The sequence below is a fragment of the Athene noctua genome, chromosome 12 (assembly GCF_965140245.1).
Source record: "Athene noctua chromosome 12, bAthNoc1.hap1.1, whole genome shotgun sequence".
Taxonomy (NCBI): domain Eukaryota; kingdom Metazoa; phylum Chordata; class Aves; order Strigiformes; family Strigidae; genus Athene; species Athene noctua.
In genome coordinates, this window is record NC_134048.1 from 17,705,373 (window position 1) to 17,728,994 (window position 23,622).

Here is a 23,622-nt window from a genome sequence, read left to right on the forward strand (position 1 = left end):
GCCCAGGAAAGAGCATTTAGCACTATTAACCCACACACAGTTTGCTGCAAGGGAACAGCTTACTCTTGCCAGGGAAGAGAAAGTTTCCTAACTTCTTTTTTTTTTTTAAAGCCTTTTTACTAAAAAGAATTTTTAAAACATTGATTATATTCCATCCAGCAGGAGCATGGTCCACGTGCTGACTGCAAACCACCTGCCCCAAAGGTTTCGCAGCCATGGAGGCGCCCACAGGACTAAGGGGCACCTGCACAACCTGGAGTTCTTGCTTCTGTGAAAACCCCCGCAGGGTCCTGAAAGCCAGGAGCAGGGGTACAAGCCCTGACCAAGGACACAAGCCTCCTGCCTTCAGCTGGAAAGCAGTCAGCTGGTTTAATTCCCACATATGCCCTGAAGAGCTTCTGCACAGCCTGCCGCTCCTTTCCCAAAAAAAGCCTTTGCTTCCTCCAGCCCCCCAGCTGCACCCAGCACCCCGGGAAGGAGAACCAGAGGAGGGAAATTATCCATCAGGCTCCTGCCACACAGCCTGGTGACTCAGTCCTGCCCCAAGACTCTTCTGGGGTGTCATGCCCCAGGCATCACCCCCACCCCAGCAGTCCCAGTCCTTCCTGGAGCTGGTGGGGAGCTGGGATGGGGCCAAGGGGAAGCAGCAGAGAAATATCGCTGCTGCAAACAGGCTCGTTTCCTGCCAGAGGGCTCCTCAAGCACCCGCTGGGTCACGCGAGCACCCGCAGGATGTGGTCCCAACACAGACCTAAATGTTTGGCTGTACAAGGAAAGCTCAGCCCAGGCTGCTCGAGTCCTGCTCCATCCCCAGAGCCCCCAAGCACTCCCCACTCCCAGCACCGCTCTCTGCAAACCTGGCTGCTGCCTTCAAAAACAAGGCAAGTGCTGTAACTACTGGGAGGGTCCGGCCTTGCAACCAGAGGGGAAGCAGGGAGCAAAAGGGACTTTGCTCAACCCTGGATGCTTGCTTCAGATCCCAGCAGCTCGGGAGCAGTTACTCAGGCCACAACAACGCTACTTTATTTCCTGAAGCACCAGGCAACACCGCCAGCTGAAAGCAGGGCCAGTCCATCCTGCGCAACACCAGCCTCCAGAGCAGCGGTGAGCCCGCCTGGCAGGCAGGCAGGCACCCCGGAGCCGAAGGCAGCACATGCATCACTCCTGCCCAGCCGGGCCACGTAATCATGCCCTGAACCGGCTCCACCGCAGGCAGGGCGATCTGGTGAGGCAGGGACCGGGAAGAGCGGCAGCATTAGTTTACAGAAGGAAAGCGTTAGAAGCTTTTTGTCATCAGTGACAGGCCCGAGGGGCAAGGGTGAGGTTTGGGAGGTTTTGCCAAGCATCAAGGGCTGGTTGTGGGCAAGGACAGCAGGCAGAGAGGGTGCCAGGGTTGGGTCAGGCATGGATACCCCTCCCCAAAGATAGCCTGCACGTTATCTGAACTACCCAACAGCGATGTCCTCCAGATAAAACAGCACGGTTACATCAGTCTGCCTGATCGCTCCCTGTGATTTTTTTTTTTTTTCCCCAAGCAGGCCCAGCTGCTTTTTGCTTTGAAGAGCCAAGGAAATGCGTTCATCATGACTTGCCTTCTTTGTGTCTGGATTAAAGGTTGCATAGCAGCAAGGAGCGAGCACTCAGCTCCCCCGCGACCAACAAGAAAAACTGCTGTAAAACTTGTCTCATCCACACAATGAATATTTCAAACTGAAGCAAAACCCCACTACATCATTTCCTCATCATTACAAAGAGCAAAGACAAGAACAGTCACATCTGGTTTCCACTTTAAACCCAACTCCTCAGCCACTTTCATGTGCTTTTTTTTTTTCCCCTACGCACACTAGCAATTTCATCATGGTGAGTGAAGCGCCTAGGAAAGCTGGGCGGGGGGGGTCAGGGTGACAGCAATTTGTCCCTCAGAGTGACAACCCCACGCCAGAAGTCAAAAGCAAGATGAAACTTGCTGCTGACCCTGACAGCTCTCCCCAGCTGAGCAGGGGCTGTGTGCAGAATGGACAATATGAAATCTTTTGGAAAAGTGACCTGCACAGCAAAACTCACTGCCGCTTCCCTTAAGACATGTTGAAACCTCTATTACTGCTTGTAACTGGTCTCAGTGTAACACAAGTGACAGCTGGCACTGCCAGATCCCCCTCCCGCCTTGCCCCACTCCCCTGCCCGCAGGACACCTCCCAGACACGATGGCTGCACCCCCAGAGCACCAGCCTCTCATTCCTGTTACCTGGTGCTACCGCAGTCCCAGAGACACCCCCAGACTCACCCTTCCGTGCTTTGGAGCATGGCCTGGTACCCCCAGCCTGGCTTCTCCCCACAGGGAGGCTGCTCAGCACAAATCCCCACCCCAGTCCCCACATCTCCTGCCCCAACCACGCTGTTGCTGCCCCACTCCCCCTCCACCCTGTGCCCCCACACAGCAGCACAGCTGTACCCCACAGGCACGGGGCTTCCTTCACCCTCCAGTTTGCCCTCCCCGCAGTACCAGACAGCACCCCGCACCCTTACCAGCACCTCACACCCTGTGCACACTGAGGGGGGGGCTATGCGCCCCCACACACTGCACAGCACCCCCAGACACTCTGAGGGGAACCCCGCAGGCTGCCAGCACCCCCACAGGGCACCACCAGAACACACCCCTGGGTACCCACACAGGGTCTAGGCCGGCCCATACACTTATGAAGGCTCTGGGCGCCCTGAGACACTGCTGCAGGCTGCCATGACCCTCAGGGACCCCCGGGCACCCCTGCAACCTGCCAGCAGCCCTCTGCACCCACTCTGAGCATCACATATGGCCACATATACGCGCTACCAGCACCCCCAAACTCCCCTGAGCACCCATGCTTGATGCCAGCACCCCCAGGGACGGGTGGGCACCCATGCAAGCTGCCAGCACCCCCCGGGCTCTGCACACCCCCCTACGCACCCAGCCACGTATAAGGGCTGTCAGCGCGCCCAAGCTCCCCTGAGCACCTACGCGGGATGCCAGCTCACTCCTGCACCCCTGAGCACCCACGCGGGGTGCCAACACCCCCGGGACCCCGCGCACCCACGCGGGCTGCCAGCCCCGCAGCCCCCCGCGGCCCTGCGCACCCCGCGGGCTGCCGGCACCCCCCGCGCATCCCTGAGCAGCCCCGCACGCTGACAGCCGGCTGACAGCCCCCCTCCCGCACCCCCGCGGGCCGCCAGACCCCCGTCCCACCGCCAGACCCCCGGCCCGCCGCCGCACCCCCCCCGGCCCGCACCTCGCCGCCGCCCCGCGCCGCGAGGCCCCGCCGGGCCCGCTCCTTCGTCACGTGACAGCCGGCTCAGCTGACCGCGGCGCCCGCGCATGCGCACAGAGCGCGGTGAAGGCGCGGGGCGGGGCGGGGCACGGCGGCGCCGCCTGGCGGGGGGGTGGGGGGACACGGTGGGGGGGGGGCGGAATGTCCCGCTGCCGCGAGTAGGGTAAATACGGGCACGGCAGAGCCCTGAACCCCTCCACGCGTGGGCAGCGAAGAGCATCTCCCCGCCGTGGGGCTGTGGCTTGGGCAGGGCCTGCAGAGCGCGGCAGGCGGGCAGGCGTCAGGGAAACGAGAGACACCCCCCGAGAGCCCCAGCGTGGGCTGTGCCCCCCCGTGGGCAGGGGGCTGTATCCCTGTGCCCAAAAGCAGCACCTGCAGATCCCTGCTGTGCCCCGGAGCCGGCCTCGGGGCTGCTGACACCCAGCTCTTCTGGCCACAGCATCCCCCACCCCAGCCCCAACACCCCTTTCGCTTCCCCTGCCCCCCCTATTTCAAGGGGAACAAATGCCACCCCCAGGTCACCCCCAGCACCAAGAGGCACCAGCTCCGCTTCCTGGTAAAAAGATTTATTAAGAACCAGCAGTACCTGCCCAAAAGGAGGATGCCGCCCTGGCACGGGCGCTGCACGGCGGCAGGGAGCAAGGCGAGAGGGTTAGTGCTTCTCCAGGCAAAATAAACCCCAGTCAGAGCCAGCATCAGGATGAAATGGAGCAAGCCGAGGGCACAGAAAGGTGGTGTGAGCATGTCTGTGTGGCAGAGAACCCCCTGCCAGGGAAACCCGGCAGTCGTTAAGGCGTATTAAGGGCTTGGAGGAAGACCAGCCCTACGGAGAGACTAAATAATGCACGGAGGCAGGGACAGCGCGGGAGCAAGGGATGCGGGTGGCTGGTGGGTCACCTGCACCTCTGCCCTGTGGGGACCTGGCACAGGCAGCAGTGTCACACGCCCTGCCCAGAGCTGCAGGCAGGAAGGATGCTGCCTGCACACACCTTGGCCCCCAACCACAACCAGATGGGCTGCAGGGCCCCCAAACAGGACCCAGGCTGCTGGTCTTCACAGTCACCTCCCAGTCCATTCCACATCCAGGATGCTGCGCCACGCTGTGGGGGTGCCTCTGCCGGGTGCCAGTGCACTGTTCTGCCTTGGCTCCATCCATGGCAAAATGAGATGAGTGGGACTTGTCCTCGGCCAGGCTGTGCCCCAGCTGCCCATCACAGACGTGTCCCCCCCTAGAGCAAGCACAGCTGATGTCCGGCCATCTCTCCTGCTGCTGGGAGCAGCACCAGCTGCTTGGTCCCTCACAAGTGGGAACGTCCGTTGGGGGTTTGGGTGGTTTCAGTCCTCTTGTGCTTGTGATGTTTGTCGGAGGGACACAGGGAGGTGCCCTCACACGTGTTGCCAAGCTGGTCCCACACACGAGACAGGGATGTGCCAAAGGCAGACCCAGAGCTGCTGTGAGGGTGACAGGTCTCCTACGGCCACTTTGGGGACACTTCTGCAAAACAACCCCATGCTCTGGCCAGAGGTGGTGGGGGCTCATGGAGACGCCCTCCGCAGCTAATCCTGCATCCCTCCAGCCTGCCCCAGCACTCTCGAACACTCCTTCCTCCCCATGGACTGCTCCAAGAAATATTGCTTTTCCCTGGAATGTTTTTGTCTAAAATTGCCCCAATAGGATTAAGAAAAAAAAAAAAAGTAGTGAGTTAAAAAAAACCTTGGTCACACTGAAAGGGTGGGGTTAGGCTCCAAGGCCACCCTGTCTGGTGCAGGGGACACCCTAGTGATGGGGTTGGGGACAGCAGGACAGCCAGAGGGGCCTTTCTGTGTGTAGCAAGGGAGGGGGGCACCAGGTTGGGTTACAGGGGCTGCCTCCTCCTGGCAGCAGGAGGGATGCACCTCACAGGGATGGGGTGGGATGAACTGGGGTGCAACTGGATGGGATGGGACAGGGGACCAAGGCAGTGGGGGTGTCCCAGCCCCTCACTGGGACTGCAGGGAGAAGGCCAGCTTGACGCAGGCGAGCTCCTCCCCACCATTGCTGACAGTCGCCCGGACACGGTAGTTGCCATTGGTCATCCAGGCAGGCAGCTCCATGTCGGGCAGGATGAAGTCACTGGCTGGCAGGGAGTAGGAGCCCTGCAGAGAGAGGGGACATGTAGGCAAGACGTCAGCCAAACCCCCCCAGCCCCACACCAAAGGGCACGGTGGTACACAGCAGCACTGCCGGCATCACACCGACCGGGGGTTTCAGGCGTACCGCTTTGAAGGGGCAGTGGCAGGGGATGCCGTAGGTGAGCAGGGGCTCCGGGCAGGTTGTTCCGGGTGGGATGAGGTTGTCGAGGATGGTGCAGACATCGTTGTAGGTGCAGCTGCCCAGCTGGTCAATGCAGGGCAGCTGGATCCAGAGGTCACCCAGTGCCTTCTCCACCACCAGCACCGCCTGGAGGGAAGGTGTTCGGCACCGGTACAGCCGGCATGGGCAGTCACAACTCCTCTGGCCTGTCCCACCCCCCCACTCCCCAGCTATCTCCCTTGGCTCCTGGTTGTGCAATTCTTTGGGGTGTCCATGGGGCTACCACACACCTTCCCGCTTCCTACTTCTGGTTCCTCTCTACCTATAGGTTTCACTTCCTCCAACCTTGACCTCTTGAGCAAACACCTACCAGCACCCCACACACCCCCTCCTTCTCCTCTCCTCAGTGCCCTGTCCCCAAATTGCCTGGCAGCTCCTATCCCACAGCTCTGCCTCCACACTCCCCCAGCATGCTCCCCGCAGCCCCAAACAGGCACCGTGACATTGCTCAAGACAGCCCCAGCACCTTGGGCAGAGAGACATGTTCAGTCTCATTCTAAAAAGTCCCAAAAAAGTGGTGCAGGGCAGCCAGGCTGGCCCAGGCTCCCGCAGTGGTGCTGTGGCATGTCCCTGGATGGAGCAGCCAGGTCTGGCCACTGAAAAAACAGTGCTGCAGTGACCGCCAGGAGCACCCAGGGCATTTGGGGTTTCATTTCCCTCCCTGAGTCACTGCGTCCTCAAGACGTGACACAGCTCATGTGGTTTCTCTCACTGGGACAAGGTTGAGAGCTTCCCACTGGGCCGTCTGCTCCTACCACTGGTCTCCCCGTGCCCATCACCCCGTTCTTGCTTACAGAGCCAGACGCGCTCAGCCCTTCACTGCTCCATGCCTCATTTCCCAAAGAGCTGCTCATTCCCATACCCACTGCTGGGCATTTCCCAGGTGCCAGTGGTTTTTGGGAAGCTCTTCCCTCTCTCATCGTGCAGAGGCACCTCCAGCACTTACCTTCAGAGGGGAGGCCATGGCCTTGCTGGTGCTGACGGCCGCGCTGACACGCAGGCTCCCAGGGATGCTGATGGGATCAGGCGCCACAGAGAGGCTCTGCAGCACCACAGGGTCCCTCTTGTCACCGCAGTTCTCCCAGGCAAAGCCACCAAACTGCAGCACCAGGAGACAGGAGGAGTTAGAGCCAGGGCGAGCCTTGCCCTGGGTTTGCAGGAGGTTTCCCCAGTGTTGGACCCCTGGTCCCCCACAAATATTTGCTGACAAACACGGCCAGAAAATGACCTTCAGACTCCCTTCAAATGCCAAATAAATATTTCCCTCTTCATTTCTTGCACTCACAGCTCTTCCAAGCCTGAGGGCATTGCAGAAACTCTCTGCCTGCCCCCCCCGCATGTACTTTACACCCAAAGAAGGTTCCCATGCTGCAATTTCCAAACTTGTCTCAGCTCAGCCTCTGAACGCTTTGCATGTGAACAAGTTGAAGCATCCTGGGGCTGTGGGGCCTGGCCAGGACCAGCCTGGCTGCTGTGAGCCCTCATCCACTGGCTCCGGCCACCTGGTCCCATGAAGGAGCAGGAATCACACTCACACACTGCATTTTAAATGTGGCTTAACATTTCCATCTCTGCTCATGCTCAGGGAGGGTCAATGAGCCAGGCTCATCCCCTGCCTGATACACGCCAGGGGCCTAATCCTGAGCTGGTTCAGTCCAAATGAGCCAGGGAAGCAGCGTTGTCCCATGGGATAATGAAAATACACACACACAGGGAATGTCACTCAGATGGGAGGACATCACTGATGTGGTGTGGGAGCCACGCTGGGAGATCTCCCCTGTTTCCTCTGAGTCCCACCAGCCTCCCCAGCCACTACCAGCAAAGCCACAGCAGCCCTTTGCTCCCACAAGTTCCAAGGCCGGGGGATGGCAGCACTCACCTGCAACAACTACCCCTGAACTTGCCACAAACCGGTGGCGAGAGCCCAGCCCCAGCTCCCTCCCTGAGCAGGCTCCAGCCTAATTGCAGGCCTTTCGCTGGCGGGGAGGCAGGAGGACGCCTGGGCTGCGCACCTTGAGCAGGTTTGGCCGGGGCAGCCCGTGTCCCTGTGCCACGGGCGCGGGGCTCTCCCTGCCTGCTCAGCAGCCGCAGAACCGGTGCAGGCTGTCCTACCTGGTGCCAGCCGTGCAGGCTGTCCTACCTGGTGCCAGCCGGCGGCCCCGGCAGGCAGCGCTGCCCACGCAGGCGAGCGCCCGTCCCGCCATCCCACTCGCCAGCCAGGAGCGGCCCAAAGGCGAAGGGCAGGACGTGGGGCTCAGGGCAAGCCGCGCCCCGACATTTAGCAAGAGCTGGGAGCCCCTTGCCCACAGGTCTGCAGGCAAAGAGGCTCCACGGGAGGTAAACACCAGTGGGGGGCTGCATATTGCTGTCCCGCAGGGCCCCCTCCAGCCTTCCTAACCGGCTCCCCCTTCCCTCGGGCAACGGCAGCTTTCCTGGAAAATAAATATATTCCCCTCCGCACCTCGTGAGAGTCACACATCTTAATCAGCTCTATCTTAATCAGTGCGCCTTGATGAGCCCGGCCCAGCGCTGCGTGGGAACGAGGAGGCAGGAGCCTGAGCTGGAAAACGCGCATGAACGGGAGGAGGGAGAACAGAGGTGCTGGGGGGCAGCAGGGCAAGCTCAGCCGAAGGAAGAGGCCGCTGGGCTTCTTGGTGCCCAACGGCTTGTCAAAACCGAAATCCCCGCTCGCTCTGGGGCTGAACCCGAGCCTATACCCCGCGTTCCCCCAACACGGTCAGGTCCACGGGATCCGCTCCCCCCCCCAGCCCAGCCGCAGACATGCGCCCAGAACCAGAAAATACTTCTGATCTCCCGTGTCCCCCCCCTCAGCACCCCCCCTCGGCCCCCTCCCTGCCCCAGGAGGAGCGGGGTGAGGGGGTTGCAGCCTCTCACCTTGCTGAGCCTGCGGGAGCCGCCGAGCGCGGCCGAGCAGAGCTGCAGAGCGCAGAGCGCCAGCACCAGCCCCGCTCCCCCCATCCCTCCGGCCGCGGGAGCTGTGCGGAGAGCTGAGCTGTGCGGAGAGCTGGGCCGGCCGAACGGCCCCGAGAGGATGAACAGCGACAGGGGAAGGCAGCCGGTGGCTTTTCCCCCACCGCCGGGATGGGGCTGGCAAGCGACGGGACTGAGCCTCCCGGCGCGGTGGGACGGCAGCCTGTGAGCTCCAAGCCCGGCCCAGCTGCTCCCGATTCCCCTCCCTCCTCTTGTGTACGCTCAGAGATTTTTCCCTTCCTCCTTTTTTTTTTTTTTTTTTTTTTTCCTTTTTCCCGCCCCCCCGGTTTTGTTGCCAAGCGCAGGACTGGAGTCGCGGGGATGCTGGGACGGGAAGCTGCGCTTTCCCAGGCACCCAGAGCCTTGCCCGCTGCCCGCGGGGCTTGGGGGGAAGCCGGGGTGCACACCCCCCCCCACTTTCTGTGGGTGAGACCAGACCATCTCCCCAGCGCCTCCCCCCACCCCCCCAGGGGTATATCTCTTCCTACACCCACTTTAGCTGGCTGAGGTGTCTGCGGACATGCAAAGGGGCTGCACCCTCCCCGGGCCAGCACCCGGGAACCCCGGGACCCCCCCGGCGCTCGGCACAGGGCAGGCGGCAGCTGGAGAGCAGAGATAATTTGAGACCCTGAACCCGATGCTATGTGTGCTGCGGGGGGGTGGGGGCACTCGGGTGTTGGGCAGTCCCCAACTGGGCTGTTTGCCACAGCACCCCACCACCCACCCTTCCCCCTTCAGGTGCCCATTTTCCAGCCAGAGCCCCCCCATCGTGCTGGAATGGCCTCACAGTGGGTTTTCCCATGTATTTTGATGAACAGATGTTTCTTCCCTGTGGAAAGCTGGAAGGGGCTGAGCCAACTGAGCACACAGGACACGAGAGTGGCAGGGGTCAGACCTTCCCCCCTGCCCCAGCACAGTTAGGACCCACTTGTAGGACCCTTCCCTGTAGGCAGCTCAGCTCCCCCTCACACGCTGACTCTTCCTGGCCTCCCTGTATCACTCCTGACCCTGGGAAGGTTTGCCTGGCTTAGCCAAACTCCAGCCTCAGCTCTATTTTTAGCCTTTCGTCCTTATTTAGCAGCAAGGCCGGCCAGGAGCGTGCGGGCAGGGCGCGGGAGCAGGCAGAGGCCCTGACGGATGCTGCTGCCCACCCTGCGCCGGCAGCGACAACTGTGTCGCTGATCCGCTGCGGAGGCTTAAGGGTGAGGAATAAATAGCCCTGTTCCTCCCACTCAGGAGCAGAGCAGAAAGTTATCCCTCAGGATTAGTTTTCACTTTGAGGCCCCGGAGCAAGCAGGGGACAGAGGTGGGAACAGGGATGTGTGGGGAGAGGCACGGGCATGGCCAGAGCCCCTCTCCTCAAGCCCCTGGCACCATGTGCTTTCCTGCTTCTCACATCCACTATGGGTGAAAGTTTCACTCCCCCATTCCCATCTTTCCCCCCTCCATTTTGCTGTGGGGAAAAAAAAGAGAATAAAGGACAGTAAGGACAAGTTAACCCATATATTTTTGCTTGGAAAAACACAGGCAGGGTCAGAACTGACTTGAAATCACTGCTGTATCTCAAGACAGCACCATGCATGACCTAGATCCCCACCAAATGAATTTGTTACCTTTTTTTGGGTGCCAACACATGCAAGATTCTCTGTTGTTCAAACAGTTTTCTGAATTATCACACCCATGCAAAGCCCAAGTCACGAGTTCTCAGCAGGTATGGCTGAACACCTTCGATTTGCATTGAAGCAGAGCACAAATGGGTGACAGTGTTAATAACTTCCTTAGATCTCATTTACGAATGCAAAATGGTGCCTGGGCTGAGGATGCAACCAGAGACCACCCTCTCTCCACTGCCTGGGCTGTCCGCTCCACCAGGACCCACTGGGCATCGCCATGGGCCAGCTCATTGCCCAAAAAACCTTCCAGGAAACCTTTTTTTTCCCCCAGACTGGGTTTCTGTAGATACAAGAAACAAAAAATAATTAATGACCCCATCTGTGCTCACAGGACCACCCTGCACACAGACCTGGTGCAGGGCCAGGTCCCAGGTGGAAATCCCACACTCTGGCACCGACCTCGCCTTGTACCCACCCTGTCCTGCCCAGTCCTTACCAGCTGGAACTGGAGAGAGAGCTGAGACACTTCAACAGCTTGCATAAATACTTCTCTTATCCATAAGCTTTTGCAAACACTTTAAATGACCATCGGTACAAATTAACTCGACATTCAGCCAGCTGTTATCCCATTTACGGCAATTCAGCTGAGCATGAGATAAACCCTCCTGGGTTCGCTTTTCCAGGCAAAACCCTCGAGACTTCTCCAGCCACTGTCGGTCCTGGAGAGAGATCGCAATAACACCCAAAAAGACATCCACGCAAACTTCAAAACAAGCCAAAGCTGCCCCAGGTGGGTCTGCCCCACACTGCCTTCACTTTCCTGTCTTTGCAGGGGCAGAAATCCCCTCGCTGCCACAGTCCCCATTGCCTCCAGCCCTCTGTGAGCAGGCTCCAGCAGCCCCAGCCCCGCGTGCTGCCCGGGTCCCCAGGCTCCTCTGGTTAGGGAGAGGGGGATGAGTTGTTGCAGTGATGAATCCCACCCCTACACCACCATGGAAAGCCCCTGCTTTGCTCAAAAACAGCAGAATAGTTTCTGGCTGTTTAAGTTTCTGCCCTGCAAAGAGAGCAAGTTGTCAGTGTACTGGGGCAGAGGAAGATGAAGCAAGGCTGAGATGGGAGATCTCTCCAGCAGGGACACGTCTCGTGCAGCCTGCACAGGAAAGGCTGCAGAAACTGAGAAATTGCTAAAATTGAGCTAAAAGAAGAGAGCTTTGGGGCAGTACAGGCAGGGCCTCCGGCAGGCAGCCTCACAGATGCGCCTGCAGGCTGAAGGAAGGATGTAATGTGATCTTGTGCGGCCCCTTCTCCGAAAGTTAGTGATTTATAGCAGTGCAGGGTTGTAGCTGCCATGGCAGAGCCCACAGCGGCAGCGCGGGGTGCAGGGCTGGGGAGCGGGGTGAGGGAGCCAGTCTTGCTGCCCATCCCCAAGCCCCAGCTCTACCTTGCTGGCTTGATGCCTCAGCCTGATGTGACCAAACCTTCTGGTATTTCTCCACCATTAGCAAAAGAAACCCTACCCAGAGCCCCACTTCGTGACACAGGGGAACCCCCTCAGAGCCCCATAGTTGAAACCAGAAATTACCACAAGCACACGTGCAAACTGCTGGATCTTGTGCACCAGCAAGATGTGATGGCAGCTGGACAGGCTCATTGTCAGCTGCCTGCACAGTTGCTTCTGCTCACAGCCACAGCCTCAGCAATGCAAATTCAGCCTGGAAATATGCATGTGCTTTTGTGCTTGCCCCTGTATGCCTTCAGTCTCTAAAGTCTGGACCAGGATTTTAAATTAACCCTGGAGAGGTGGAGACCAGCACCTTGTGCTGATGAGCTTTTTTATCCCACAGAGGATCTACTCAGCCCAAATAAGTACTCTCAGGCAGGGAAGGAGACTTGCCTCATGTATGAAGTCCTAGGAGAGATAAGAACAGACGCTGTCGGTGGTTTCTGAGTGGTGGGAGATGATGCCAGGAAGCTGCTGTGACTCACAAAACGTCATGAAGCTTAAGGAGCACCTACCCACGAGGACAAAGGAAACTGGTCCCACCATTCCCTGGGAGACTTGGGGCAGCCATGGGCCTGCCCCTCACCTTCCCCACCCTCCTATCCAAGTGATGTTTCACAATTTCCCTGGTCTCAGGGTTACCAAGGCAGAAAAAAACACCTTCACGTCGCACGTGATGGGGTGACCACACACCTCTGCTCCCTCGCTGGCTGGGCAGGCAGTACCGGGGTGATGGCGAAACACCAGCCTCCTGGCACCCCCTGAGCCTCAGGCTGCTTGGACTTGTCCCAGGGGATATTTGGAGAATGTCAGGATAGAAACTTGTTGGCAAAACCTGGCAGTGTTTCCATACGGGCACGGCCTCATGACCAGGTTGAAACACTCCTATTTCAGCAGTGCTGGGTTGATTTTTCAGGTCAGAATGTGTGTTGATTTAGAAATGTCCATTATTTCACAGCATTTTAAAAAATCATCAAACCCAAAACTTTTGGAGGAACCTGCCTTTCCTCACATTAATTTTTAGACAGGACACATTCAAATACATGTGTTTCCCTACATCTTCAGGATCTGTTTCCAAAGTGCAGGATTTATTCCTGGAAAAGGGCAGCCTGGCTCCAGGCCCAGCATTTGGGGTGTTTGGGATGCTCAAGAGGAGGGCATTGCCAGGATGCCGTCCCCCCAGACAGTATGGACTTCACTGAAAGCCCCCTCCAGCCAGCACAGCTACCCCCAGAGCAGAGCTCCCACCAGAAGAAAACACCCCAAAGCCACCCCTTTCAGACAACTACCCCAGTACAGGCTGAAACTTCATGGGGTGATGGCAAAAGCCAGGATGGATCCTGCCTTCATTCCTCACATCCCTTCTCCCAGAAGGGCTGGGTGGCCTCACCAGTGGAAGCCCCCCCAAGGCAGCCCTGCTCCAGCTGGACCCCCGCCCTGGTACCGGGGGTCCTGCTCCCCTTTCCCCCCACCCAGGATGGGACACCCTCAGCACAGGGGACACCAGGGACAGAGCATTCCAGGGGCTGGAGGGGTCCCACTACCCTGCCTTGGAGGAAGCGCCCAGGGCGGGGACACCCTAGGGTGGGGGTGCCCCGGGCCGGAGCTCCCCCGCCGGGAGCCCAGGGCCAGCCCCGGGGGCGGGCAGGCTGCGGCCGGGGGCCCTGCCCGCGGCTCGGGGGTGCAGAGCACCCTCTCCTGGCGCTGCCTGCGAGCAGCTGCGGGGACTTTTTTTTTTTTTTTTTTTAATTGTATTTTAATTTTTTTTTTTTTTTTTTTTTTTTCCCCTGACTGCCAGCTGGGGCAGCTCGTCCCGTCCCGTCCCGTGGCGGCGGGTCCCGCCGGGCAGCGGGGGCCGTTCGCCGGGGGGATGCAGCACCCCGCGCCCCGCGGCTGAGCGGGCTCCCGGCCGGGGCTCCATGGGCTGCACCGGCAGCGCCCTGCGGTGCTGCCCCGCCGGCAGCGAGGTACCGGCTGCGGGGGCTTTGCTGGGCTGGGCTTGGGTTGGGCTTCGCCTGGGGTCGGGGCTCGCCTGTGGTCGGGGCTCGCGTGGGACTGAGTGTGCGTGTTGTCGGGGTTCACGTGGAGTTGGGGTTCGTGTGGGGATGGGATTTGCGTGGGGATGGGGTTTGCGTGGAGCCCGGCTTGCACCACTGCTGGGGTGGAGGTGTGCTGGGGGCACCCGGCGTGGATCGTCCTCCCCACCCTGCCCCCGGCTGCGTGGGACCCCACCAGTGTTGGGGGGGGGGGAAGCGGCACCGGGCACAGCGGGAGCTGAGAGCCACCTGCCCTCCTGCACCCTCCTGCACCCCTCCGGGCTCTCCCCCCACATCACGGAGAAGCCCAGACTAAAGGGGGTGCAGCATCTGGGGGGTGACAAAGCCTGTTGGAAATGCAGGTCACATATAGGGTAGGGATGGGTTCCCCCAACTAGACCTCTACCAGCCTCCCACAGCATCCTCCCTTGTCCCAAAAACTGGGTCCCCCCTCGTGCCAGGTCCCCCCTTTTGGCAAAGGTGACACTTCTGCTGGGGAACGTTCTGAGTCCCCGACAGATGTCGGGGAGCTCTTCTGTGAGTTAAGGTCTGGAAATTATCTGCTGCTAATGATTATTATTTTTTGACGTGCTCATGCTGCCTTAGCACCCTGCCATCGGTCTCAGGAGTTGTTTGTGAAGTCGGATGTGCTGTGCGTGCTGGTATCGGTGGGTCAGGGTTGCCGGAGCGTGGCAGGGACAGGAGGAAAGTCGGAAAGGCCCCACGGTGCCAGCGCGTCCACCTACACGGGTGGCTCTTTTTAGAGGCAGCTGTGGGAGCTCGGCTGCCCGGGACCACGCGGCTGAAGCACAACTCGCTGCTGGGATGTGTGGGGGGAGCCAGTGCAGAGCTTGCACAGCCCTGGAGGCAGCAAGTGCCTTTATTTACAGCACTTGAGGGCTTGGCTGCTTCTCCATATCATGGAAAAAAAACCCTGCTTCTCTCTATATCATAAGATCAGACACTTCTGGGTTGGTTTGTGACTCTGAGAGCTCGCACAAGTGGGCATGGGACCGGGAGAAATGGCTGCCCCGAGGCCCCAGGTGTTGAGAGCTGCACGTTTACTGAAATGAGGAAATTTAAGTCAGAGTCATTTACCCACAGACGCCTCCCTTCCTGTGTTTGCCCGCTCTTGAGCTCTTCTGCTCAGCCTTGCAGCACTGCTCACCATGATTTGTGCCCCATAAAACAGCCCTGCTGCTGTGACTGAGTTGCACGTTAATTCTGAAAGCAGCACTGAAAATCCCCTTTATGGCAAAAAGGGTTAAGGGCAGGCACAGAGCCACTCCTGCCCACGTTCTCATGTCCAGGCTACCAAAAGGAGACCTTCACCTTCCCACTGCTGGTGGGTGGACTGGCAGAGATGGTCTCTTGGGGATGGGGGAGCCCTCAAACCTCAGAGGTGAGCCCAGGCAGACCCCGGGTGCACATCACGGGGCTGATGGCTGCAGAGTTTTTGGGGCCGGTCCCAGGTTGGAGGTGACCTTGGGGAGCCCGTGCCGGGCTGGGTCCGGTGGGTGGATGGCATGCCAAGCGCCTCTGTGTGCCCTGGGGGAGGTGGCTTGGCAGCCTTGTCCTGCAGGCAGCAGGGCGATAAGGAGCCATGGGCACAAGTGCCACAGCCGGAGCCTGGCCCGGAGCTGCGGGCACTGTCCCCAGGGGGTCCCTTCCCCTCCAGCTCCATCCACCCACACTTGGCCACTCATGGTCACTGCTTTCCCTTCGGTCGTTCTCCTGGCATGAGAGAGGCCAAGATGCCTTCATGAAAGATCATGACTGAGGCTTGGCCGTCTTCCAGGGCTGGGGTGAATTTATTTTGGAGATACAGGAACTATATGTAGCAGCAGGAGCCAGGGAAAGGTCAGGATGCAAACCTTGAGGCTGTCAGCGGTATGGAGGGTTTGCGTACGATTTGTGGCACAGATCTGACTGTGTGAGAGGTGATTGCCATCTTGTAACACAACCGACGCAGGAAGAAAAACAGCAGCAGAGTCAAAGACAGGTTCCATGGACCTGTACCAGTGTTGCTCTGGCTTCGCTGAGCATCTGCTGTGGGGCCCGGAGAGGTTTCAGGGTCACGGGCCAAATCCTAACCCCCTTCTCCACAGCCACAAAACAAAACCTGGTCCCCAGGAGCAGTGTCGGGATTTAAATGCTCGTTTCCTGCCTCTTTGTGATTTTGTTTGCTGGTTGCATGGTTTAATTGCTTAACTTACTTGTAAAACAGGAAAAGAGGAAGAAAAACACAGTACAAAACCCCAGGCTAAAAGCTGAAGCAGAGGCGGCAGCTGACCCAAGCTGCCCGCACCGTGCCAGCTGCTTCTGCACGGCTGCTCCCCACCACTGGCACCCTTCGAGATGCCTCTGGTTCTGCTGGAAATCCTGATTAATTCATCCATAAACAGTTTTCCTCCAGACCATTAGGAATATTTATTTCTAAGAACACAGATACATTTCTTTTTTTATCGCTAGAAGGTATTTTTTGGCACGAGCCTCCTCAAAGCCGAAGCCAGAGGTTTCCATGCTGAGACCTTGCAGGACGGGGAGTGCTGCCGATGGCCTGCACCTGTGGGACATTTCAGGCTGTTTCTTCCCTGCGCTGAAGCTGTTCCAGCTGGAGCAGCTCCCAACCTGCTCCTTTTACACACAGCAGATACTGGGGCTGTCTTCCAGCTTTTCAAAATGTGCCGGGCGATACCGGAGACGCGGGTGCCACGTGCTGCTCTGGAAGTGGCAGTGGAAGGTGCCTCTGTATTTCAGTTTTCAGCCACATTTTGCTTTTCACCCTGGCTTTGGCAGCAGAGCTCTTCATCCCAAAGGACAATTGAGTGTTTAGGAGTAAAATTAGCTCCAGACACTGTTTTAATTGCTCCTAGAGATAGGAGGGTTGCCTCTTGTAGCCTCGGGGCAGGTATTTAGATTTGTCTGCTGATGCCGAAATACCTCTTGATCCCTTTAGCCATTTCTGAGTTAACTGCACTTGTCTCAAATCATGCTCCCTGAGCAATGAGGGGCTCTGAGGCCCTGTCCTGCTGGGTTTGGGGCATGGGCAAGGGGTGTAAGTGCCCTGGGCCCACGCTGGGGACATTGCCCATGTTATGGGGGTGACCAGGTGTTACCAGCCCTGGATTCTCTGTCCTTGGGCATCGCCTTCGCCAGCGAGTGGGACACATGGAGCAGAGGCGGTTTGGTTTGGGCAGGTTGAGGTTTGGGGGTCGCTTCTGGAGGAGGATACCTGTGTCCTGCTCCTGGCACAGCTCAGATCCCCTTCTGGGTTGTGTCACCCCACTGTGCCAGGACGGTCCCCCTGCACAGCCTTTGCTTTGTTGCAAAGCGGGGAGGAGCTTTTGAGGTTCCCATGGTGCCCCCAGGCTTGCAAAGCCCCGACTGTCTCATCCACCCACCCCCCATCAGACTCCAAAGCCCAGCACAGGACACGGGGTACAGTAAATAGGAAGGGGGTGCACATCAGCATGAGATGGGTGCAGGAGGCAGGCTGGAGACCCTGGGGACCCTTTGCAGGCAGGGCTGCCGGGGCTCAGCAGCATCCCAGGGCACGCCATGTTTTCAGGGTGAGCCGTGGTGGCAACAAGAACAAATCCTGCAAATCCCAACTGTCTGGTGCCTCCTTACCCTGCTGCCTGGGCCGCGTTCAACGCCGCAGCCGCTCACGCCATAGAAGGGAAGATAAAGCCGTGGCTTCCCAGAGGTTTAGAATTTTCCTGCGCTCTCTGGCAACTACACTTCACTCCAGCTTCAGAAGGGGGGCTGCAGGGGAGGTGGAGGCAGGGACGCCTGTTTGCTTTGCCTCGCTTTTTTCCCAAGCCAGGCTCCCTAATCTGGTCTGTATTTGGCCACGCCGCTGTGACGGTGGGGCCAAGCCAGGCTGCAGCCGGCACAGCGGGGTCCCTGGCTGCCTGCAGGCTGCAGGGCTGGTCACGTTAGGGACCAGTATTTTTTGGGGCGGCAACAGGTCTGCAGGTGAATTCCCTCCCCCACAGCCCTGCTCAGAAACACGACCCAGTGACGGGCACCCAGGGCGAGATTTGCCTCACACTGGGGAGGCCGAGGTGCAAGAGCCGGCGAGCTTTGCTTCCATCTTTCAGCAACAGATAAAAATATATCCATCTTTTTTTTTTTTAACTCCTCCCCTCCAAGCCACTAAATTAAACCCATGCAGGGCTGGAAGGCATCCCATGGAGCTGTGTTGCTGAAGGCAGCTCCCGGCTCCGGGTTATATCAGCTCCGGGGTGACAGTGGGAGCGTGCGGGAGCTCGCGGGCCGAGCAGCACATTCCTGCGCTCCTGAGGTCATCGCTTGTGCTGCCGCCAGCCCTCGCCTCCTGCCAGCCCTGCACGGGGTCGGCATCGCCTCTGATTTGTGGTTATTTTTTATTTCTCACTCCTGCTCCAGCATGGGCTGTGCCAAAGCCCAGCTGTGTAGAGCACCAGCGGAGGGGTGTGTTTGGGGTGCTGCAAGGTGCCAGGGACCAGACTGACCCGGAGCATCCCGGGGCAGCAGGGAAGGGCAGGAGGAGTGTGGCAAGGAATCGCCACAGCTGGTGCCCTGACAAGTGCTCCCTTCTCTCTCCCACCAAATATTTTGCTGCCAGAGCCTATTTTGCACCAGCACCATGTTGGGGGTGGGGGGTGGGGGGTGTGTGTGAGCATCCCCAAGGTTTTCCAGCCAGTGGCTGTCAATGCTGCATGTTCTGGGGTGCAGGGAACCACCCCAAGCTCAGGACTGCCTGCCAGGCAACATGTGCGCACCCATGGGTGCTCGGGTTGGCAGGGGGTGACGGGTCAGGCAGGGACCACTGCTGCTTGAGCACCTATGTTTTAGCAGGGCTCAGCACAGGGTGCCTGGCTGCAGGGTGTCCTCTACCTGCAACCACCTGCACCCCTTTGCCCCCTCTTGCTCCAGCTCCCTCTCTCTCTGCCAGAGACAGCTAAAAGTCCAGCAGCAGAGGGGACCGGCTTCCCAGGAGCTCACGGTCTTGAAGACAGAGAATGGTAAGAAGAAAATATGTATCTCCCCCCCCCTTGCTGTGCTTTCTCAGTGTGATATTAAGAAAGCAGGAGGACACACCCCAGGGCCAGCCTGCCCCAGGGCCAGGGAGGATGGGGATGGTGGCTGCAGCCTCCACATGGTGCAGGAAGGCAGACGTGATGGCATCCTAGAGATGATGGCATCCATCCTCTTGGACAGACAGGTTGTCCCCAGGGCAGGAGGCCTAACGAGCTGTGTTCTCTCTGAGCCTGCCAGCGCCATCCCCATTAGTGCTAACATGCACCATTGTGATGGCGGGTGGTATTTGTCCAGTGGGAAGAGGACAGGGGCTGAACCCAGGCCACTGCGCCGGCAGGTCGGCTGCCCAGGACGTCCAAGCAGGATGCGGCTGGCACCATTTCAGCCACATTTGTGTTGCAGCCAATGTCACCCTGTTGCCTGAGGATGGGAAGGAGAAGGCAGCGCTGCGAGAGGAGTGGATGGAGAGTGGGAGACTCCTCCAAAGCCAGGAGGAGGAGGAGAAGGAGCGGCTGCGGGCAGGAACCCCTGGAATCACCCAGGACGTTAACATCCAGGTAAGTTAAAAAGGCAGGTGCTTCTGGGGGCAGGGAGCATGTGGCCAGCCAGGACTTCCCAGGCAGCGATCATGGAGCTAGCACACGCTGGGCTGGGCTCTCCCATTTTCAGAAGGAAGGGGTTAGGAGGGCATTAGGAAGCTGGAAGCAGTGTGGGTCTCACAGCGAGTCATGGTGAGTGGGGAAGGCCAGAGCATCCCTTACACTCGGTCTGTCACCAATCTGCTCCCCAGGTGGAAAAGGGAAAGGACCTGGAGCTGGAGGAACAGTTTGATGCCCTGAGGAGAGAGCACACAGAAACCCTGCAAGGTGTGTGCCGGGACAGCCGGGCTCCCCGCAGCCCCCCTACTTGCCCCTGCCCCCTCCAACTGCCAGTACACCTTCAGATTTGCGTGGGGGCATGGGGATGCTGCTCCATGACATTGTGGGGCTCAGCTGGGGCTCACTGCACCGGTGTCCCTGCACCAGTAATGCTCATCTCGTGTCCCCACTGCAGAGCTCCAGAGAGCACATGAGCAGGAGAAGCTGCTGCTGACAGAGTCCCACCACAGGTCCCAGGCGGCCTTGCAGGTACCCATGGAGAAATCCCTGGGGAGAGGGTGCTTGTGGAGGGCTTGAGGACCATCTCCTGGTACATCCATGGTGCCTCAAGCTCCTTGGTGGTGGCCACCTCAGTCCCTGGTGTGCCCAGGGACCATGCAGGCTCCTCCAGCCCTGGGGTTTTCAGGGTGCCATAGCCCAGCAGTGCCCCTGCTCAGGAAGAAATCCTGGACACCCCTTATTCTGCTTCTTCCCCGGCTACCCTAGGAGACAATCCAGACGCTGAATTCCCAGCTGAAGTCCTTCCAGGAGAGGATGAAGCGGGTGGAGGAGTCACTCTTGAGCACAGACTACAAGAAGCACATCCAGGTGCAGGGAGGGGTGTCAGGGAGGGGACCCTCCTCTGGGGTGCTGACCCAAAGCTGGGGGTGCTTTTCTGATGGACACTGAGGGCAGGGTGGGGGAGGCTGGAGCTGGAGAGGGGGAGCTGAAGCAGGGAGCAGAGCCCTGTCTCTGGGAGGTGCACGGGCTGCTGGGGTCCCTTGAACTAAGTGATGAGTGAAATGTGGTGTCTTGTGGGTACAAACCATGCAGGGCCCCAGCTGAGAGCACTGTCCTTGCTGGGGTCATGGGAGGGGGTGAACCATGGCAGATGCCCCGAGTGCCCACCCTGCTGCAGCTGCTGCACCCCCCCTGTGCCTCGCAGGAGCACGGGAGCCCCAGCCCCTTCTGGGAGCAGGAGCTGGAGAGCCTGCACTTTGTCATCGAGATGAAGAATGAACACATCCATGGCCTGGACAAGAAGCTGCTGAACCTGGAGACCGTGGTGGGTTGAAAGGAGGGGGTCACAGGTGGGCTCTCCTCTTTCCATCTCTTCTCCCCACCTGAACCCTGTCCAGAAATTGCAGCTGAAGCGGAGGTGGATGGGGCCTGGGTCCTTTCTTGGAGGTTGCAATGCCACCGTGCTCCCACCGAGCCAGCATTCCCCCCAAGAGAGAAGGGGGGGAGATTCAGAAGTGCTTTCCAGCTCCCTCCTCACCCTCATGCCCCCCCTTCCAGGTGGAGAAGAACCTTCTGCTGGAGGAGAAGGTGAAGACTCTCCAGCAGGAGAACGAGGACCTGCAAGTTCGCACCCAGAACCACTTGGTCATGGCAAGGTAAGTGCTGGTCCCATGTGCCCACCGGCTCCCTGGTGGCATGTCTGATGGGATCAGAGGTGGCAGCGGTGGTGGGGAAGGGGGGAATACATCACAGCGTGCAGTGCCACCAGCTGCTTTGTGGGGAGCGGAGGGGTCTCGTGGGCGCTTTGCCCAGTGTCTCTGGCAGCGGTGCTGTTTGCCCGCAGGCAGCTGTCAGAGGAGCTCCTGGCCACTCGCGGGGCGCTGGAGAAGGAGGTGCAGCTGCGGGAGCAGGCTCGTCGTGAGAAGGAGGAGCTGCTGTACCGTGTGCTCAACGGCGGGGATGGCTCCCCCTTCCCCATGGCTGCTGGAGAGGTGCCCCTCATCGCCACGTAGCATGCCGCCGACCGGCACCGAGCGCTGCCGGGGGGGGCTGTCGGGGCTTTCCTCCGGGTGCCTGAGCCCGGGGCTGCTCTCACAAGTGCCCCCACTGCCGGGGCAGGACCCCGGGTCAGCCAGGCCCTTGGGGCGGCCCCGTCCGATCAGGGAGATGGAGCATTTCACAGGACACTTGCGCCTGCCTTTCCCCAGCCTGTGTGGGGCTGTAGGGAGACCCCAGCCACCCCCCTGTGCCATCCCTGCACCCCTTCCTCTGGTGGGAGGCTCTGGGAGGCTTTCTGGGGGTAAAAGGGTTCAGCCAGGACACGCAGAGGTGCACTGGGCTAGATCCAACCCAGCGCTTGGCTCTGAGCATAACCAGCATCGGTGCTGCCCAGGGGCATGAGGTGAGGAAGACGAGGCGGTCACTGGTATGGGCATGAGCACCGGGAGGATGAAGAGGGCGCTGGGGACTTGATGGTACTACGGTACCTCATTCCCTGGGGAGCATCTCTGGGAAGTGGGTGGCCGAGTCAAGGGCTGAACCATGGAGTTTTTCCGGGGTGAGGGGCAGGAGGGACGGCTGCAGCTGGGTATATCTGCCACCTCTGGCGCCACCCTTGCTGTAGATCATGTCAACCCATCCCATTTCGGGGCTTGGCCTCCTGCTCAGGCTGCTCTGAGCCGATGCCACCCATTCCTGCCATTTCCAGTGACAGCAGGGCTTCCCCTGCCCAGGACCTGCCTCGCTCCCCAGGGAGAGGGGCCAGGTGGGGCTCCCACCCACACCCTCCCCTCCTCATCGCCTCCTCCATCTTCGGCAAACAGCTCCCAGGGATCGTTCCTGCAGCCCAAGCATGCCCCTGCTCACTGCCACACAGATGCCAAGCCCTCCTTGTCCCCCCGCTGCCCAGTGCAGCACCACCCACCCCACCTTCTCCCTCAAAGCCGGGCAGAGGCTGCATGCCCAGAGGTGCACATTCGGGGAGCAGAGCATCCTCCCGAGGGGGAGCAGGCTTCAGCGGCAGCTGCCAGCAGGTCACATCCATCCCTGCTCCAAGGGAAAGCATCCCCATCGGGGAAGATGTTGCCAGCATGGCTGCGGGTCAGGGCTGGATGCACACAAGCACTTTCCACTGGGCGCCCAAGTGTGGTGGGACGGTCACTGCTCCCGGGGCTGTCCCTGGGCCTGTCCCCTCCCTGGGACTGTTTAGCCAGGGAGGGGGGGGCTGTGTGTATGTGTGTGCACCAGGCCAATGTGCTACTGGCTGTAACAATTACAAGTCTGTAAGAAGCAAGAGCCTCAAGAATCCCATGTCAGTGGTTTTGGGGACTGGTGCGGGCGTATCTTACAGTGGGGCCATGTGCTCCGCACCTAGGGGAAGGGGGGGGATGAGGAAGGGTGGGAGCAGGCGCCACAGAATCACACAAAGGGAGCCCCAGAGGAGGCCTCTGCTGCCAGTCCCCCCTTTCCCTGCTCCTTCCCCCGTTTCATTCATTTCAATGGGCTCAGGGCAGACCCCGACCCTTCCACCCCTGCCAAGCCAGTAGAGCCACAGCAACAGCCGCTTCCGTCCTTTGTGCCGATCCTGATTGGGAAAATATCAACTGAACGAGGCAGCCAGGAAGGCAACGTGGATGCAGGGTCTAGCTCTTACTCAAGCACCTCCATGGGGCTCACAAACTGGGAAATGGGGGTGTCTGTTGTGTCACACCAGTGTCCCCCCAGGGCACCCACTGGTCCATGCATCCCCACGGCTCTGGGGATGGATGGTGGGACACCCTCCAGCTTTGCAAAGTGACCCCAGGGATGTGGGGGGACACGCCAAATGCTGCAGCACCAGAGCTGGAGTCATGGGGCAGGTTGCTGCCCCACAGATCCTGCCCAGCTGTAGTTGAAGGGGGAAGGATGGCTGAGCAAAGAGAGATGATGCTGGTAGCACTGAGCATCCTGCTCCGGGTACCTGGTACTGCATCCCACTCCCCCTGCGTGGGACCCAGAGGAATGTGCCCAGCTCAGGGAAAGGGGAGTGCTGGGAACCGAGGAGGAGGAATAAATGAGTCCAGAAAAGGACTTGCCCACAATAAAGAGGAAAGAGCCAACACAGGCAGTACCTTGGTGGTCACAGGGGGACAGGCAGGTCAGCCCTGCCTGCCTCAAGGTGCTGGGGCAGCGTGGAGGGTCAGGGCAGCCAGCGGAGCCTC

The 23,622-nt window shown here is 59.6% G+C and overlaps 2 protein-coding genes across 2 annotated transcripts; one reads left to right on the plus strand and one right to left on the minus strand.

The window, feature by feature from the left end:
- Window positions 1-3,847: 3,847 nt before the first annotated feature.
- Window positions 3,848-8,868, minus strand: GM2A (ganglioside GM2 activator). Its single transcript, XM_074915803.1, has 4 exons — window positions 8,551-8,868; window positions 6,602-6,754; window positions 5,560-5,742; window positions 3,848-5,438 (listed from the first exon to the last, which is right to left on the minus strand). The coding sequence occupies exons 1-4, from the start codon at window positions 8,632-8,634 to the stop codon at window positions 5,283-5,285; spliced, it is 576 nt and encodes a 191-aa protein (XP_074771904.1). The 5' UTR covers window positions 8,635-8,868; the 3' UTR covers window positions 3,848-5,282.
- A 4,684-nt stretch (window positions 8,869-13,552) lies between these two features.
- Window positions 13,553-23,437, plus strand: CCDC69 (coiled-coil domain containing 69). Its single transcript, XM_074916193.1, has 9 exons — window positions 13,553-13,727; window positions 18,739-18,808; window positions 19,227-19,381; window positions 19,615-19,690; window positions 19,878-19,951; window positions 20,189-20,290; window positions 20,628-20,747; window positions 20,981-21,078; window positions 21,267-23,437. The coding sequence occupies exons 1-9, from the start codon at window positions 13,680-13,682 to the stop codon at window positions 21,433-21,435; spliced, it is 912 nt and encodes a 303-aa protein (XP_074772294.1). The 5' UTR covers window positions 13,553-13,679; the 3' UTR covers window positions 21,436-23,437.
- Window positions 23,438-23,622: the final 185 nt, after the last annotated feature.

Bases quoted from the DNA above. Each gene is read 5' to 3' on its own strand.
- CCDC69 (XM_074916193.1), top strand. From the start codon at position 13,680: ATGGGCTGCACCGGCAGCGCCCTGCGGTGCTGCCCCGCCGGCAGCGAG. The intron at 18,809-19,226 runs GTAAGAAGAAAA...TTTGTGTTGCAG, and splicing joins GGTCTTGAAGACAGAGAATG to CCAATGTCACCCTGTTGCCT. The intron at 21,079-21,266 runs GTAAGTGCTGGT...GTTTGCCCGCAG, and splicing joins AACCACTTGGTCATGGCAAG to GCAGCTGTCAGAGGAGCTCC.
- GM2A (XM_074915803.1), bottom strand. From the start codon at position 8,634: ATGGGGGGAGCGGGGCTGGTGCTGGCGCTCTGCGCTCTGCAGCTCTGC. The intron at 6,755-8,550 runs GTGAGAGGCTGC...CTGGTGCTGCAG, and splicing joins GCTCCCGCAGGCTCAGCAAG to TTTGGTGGCTTTGCCTGGGA. The intron at 5,439-5,559 runs GTACGCCTGAAA...CTCTCTCTGCAG, and splicing joins GCCACTGCCCCTTCAAAGCG to GGCTCCTACTCCCTGCCAGC.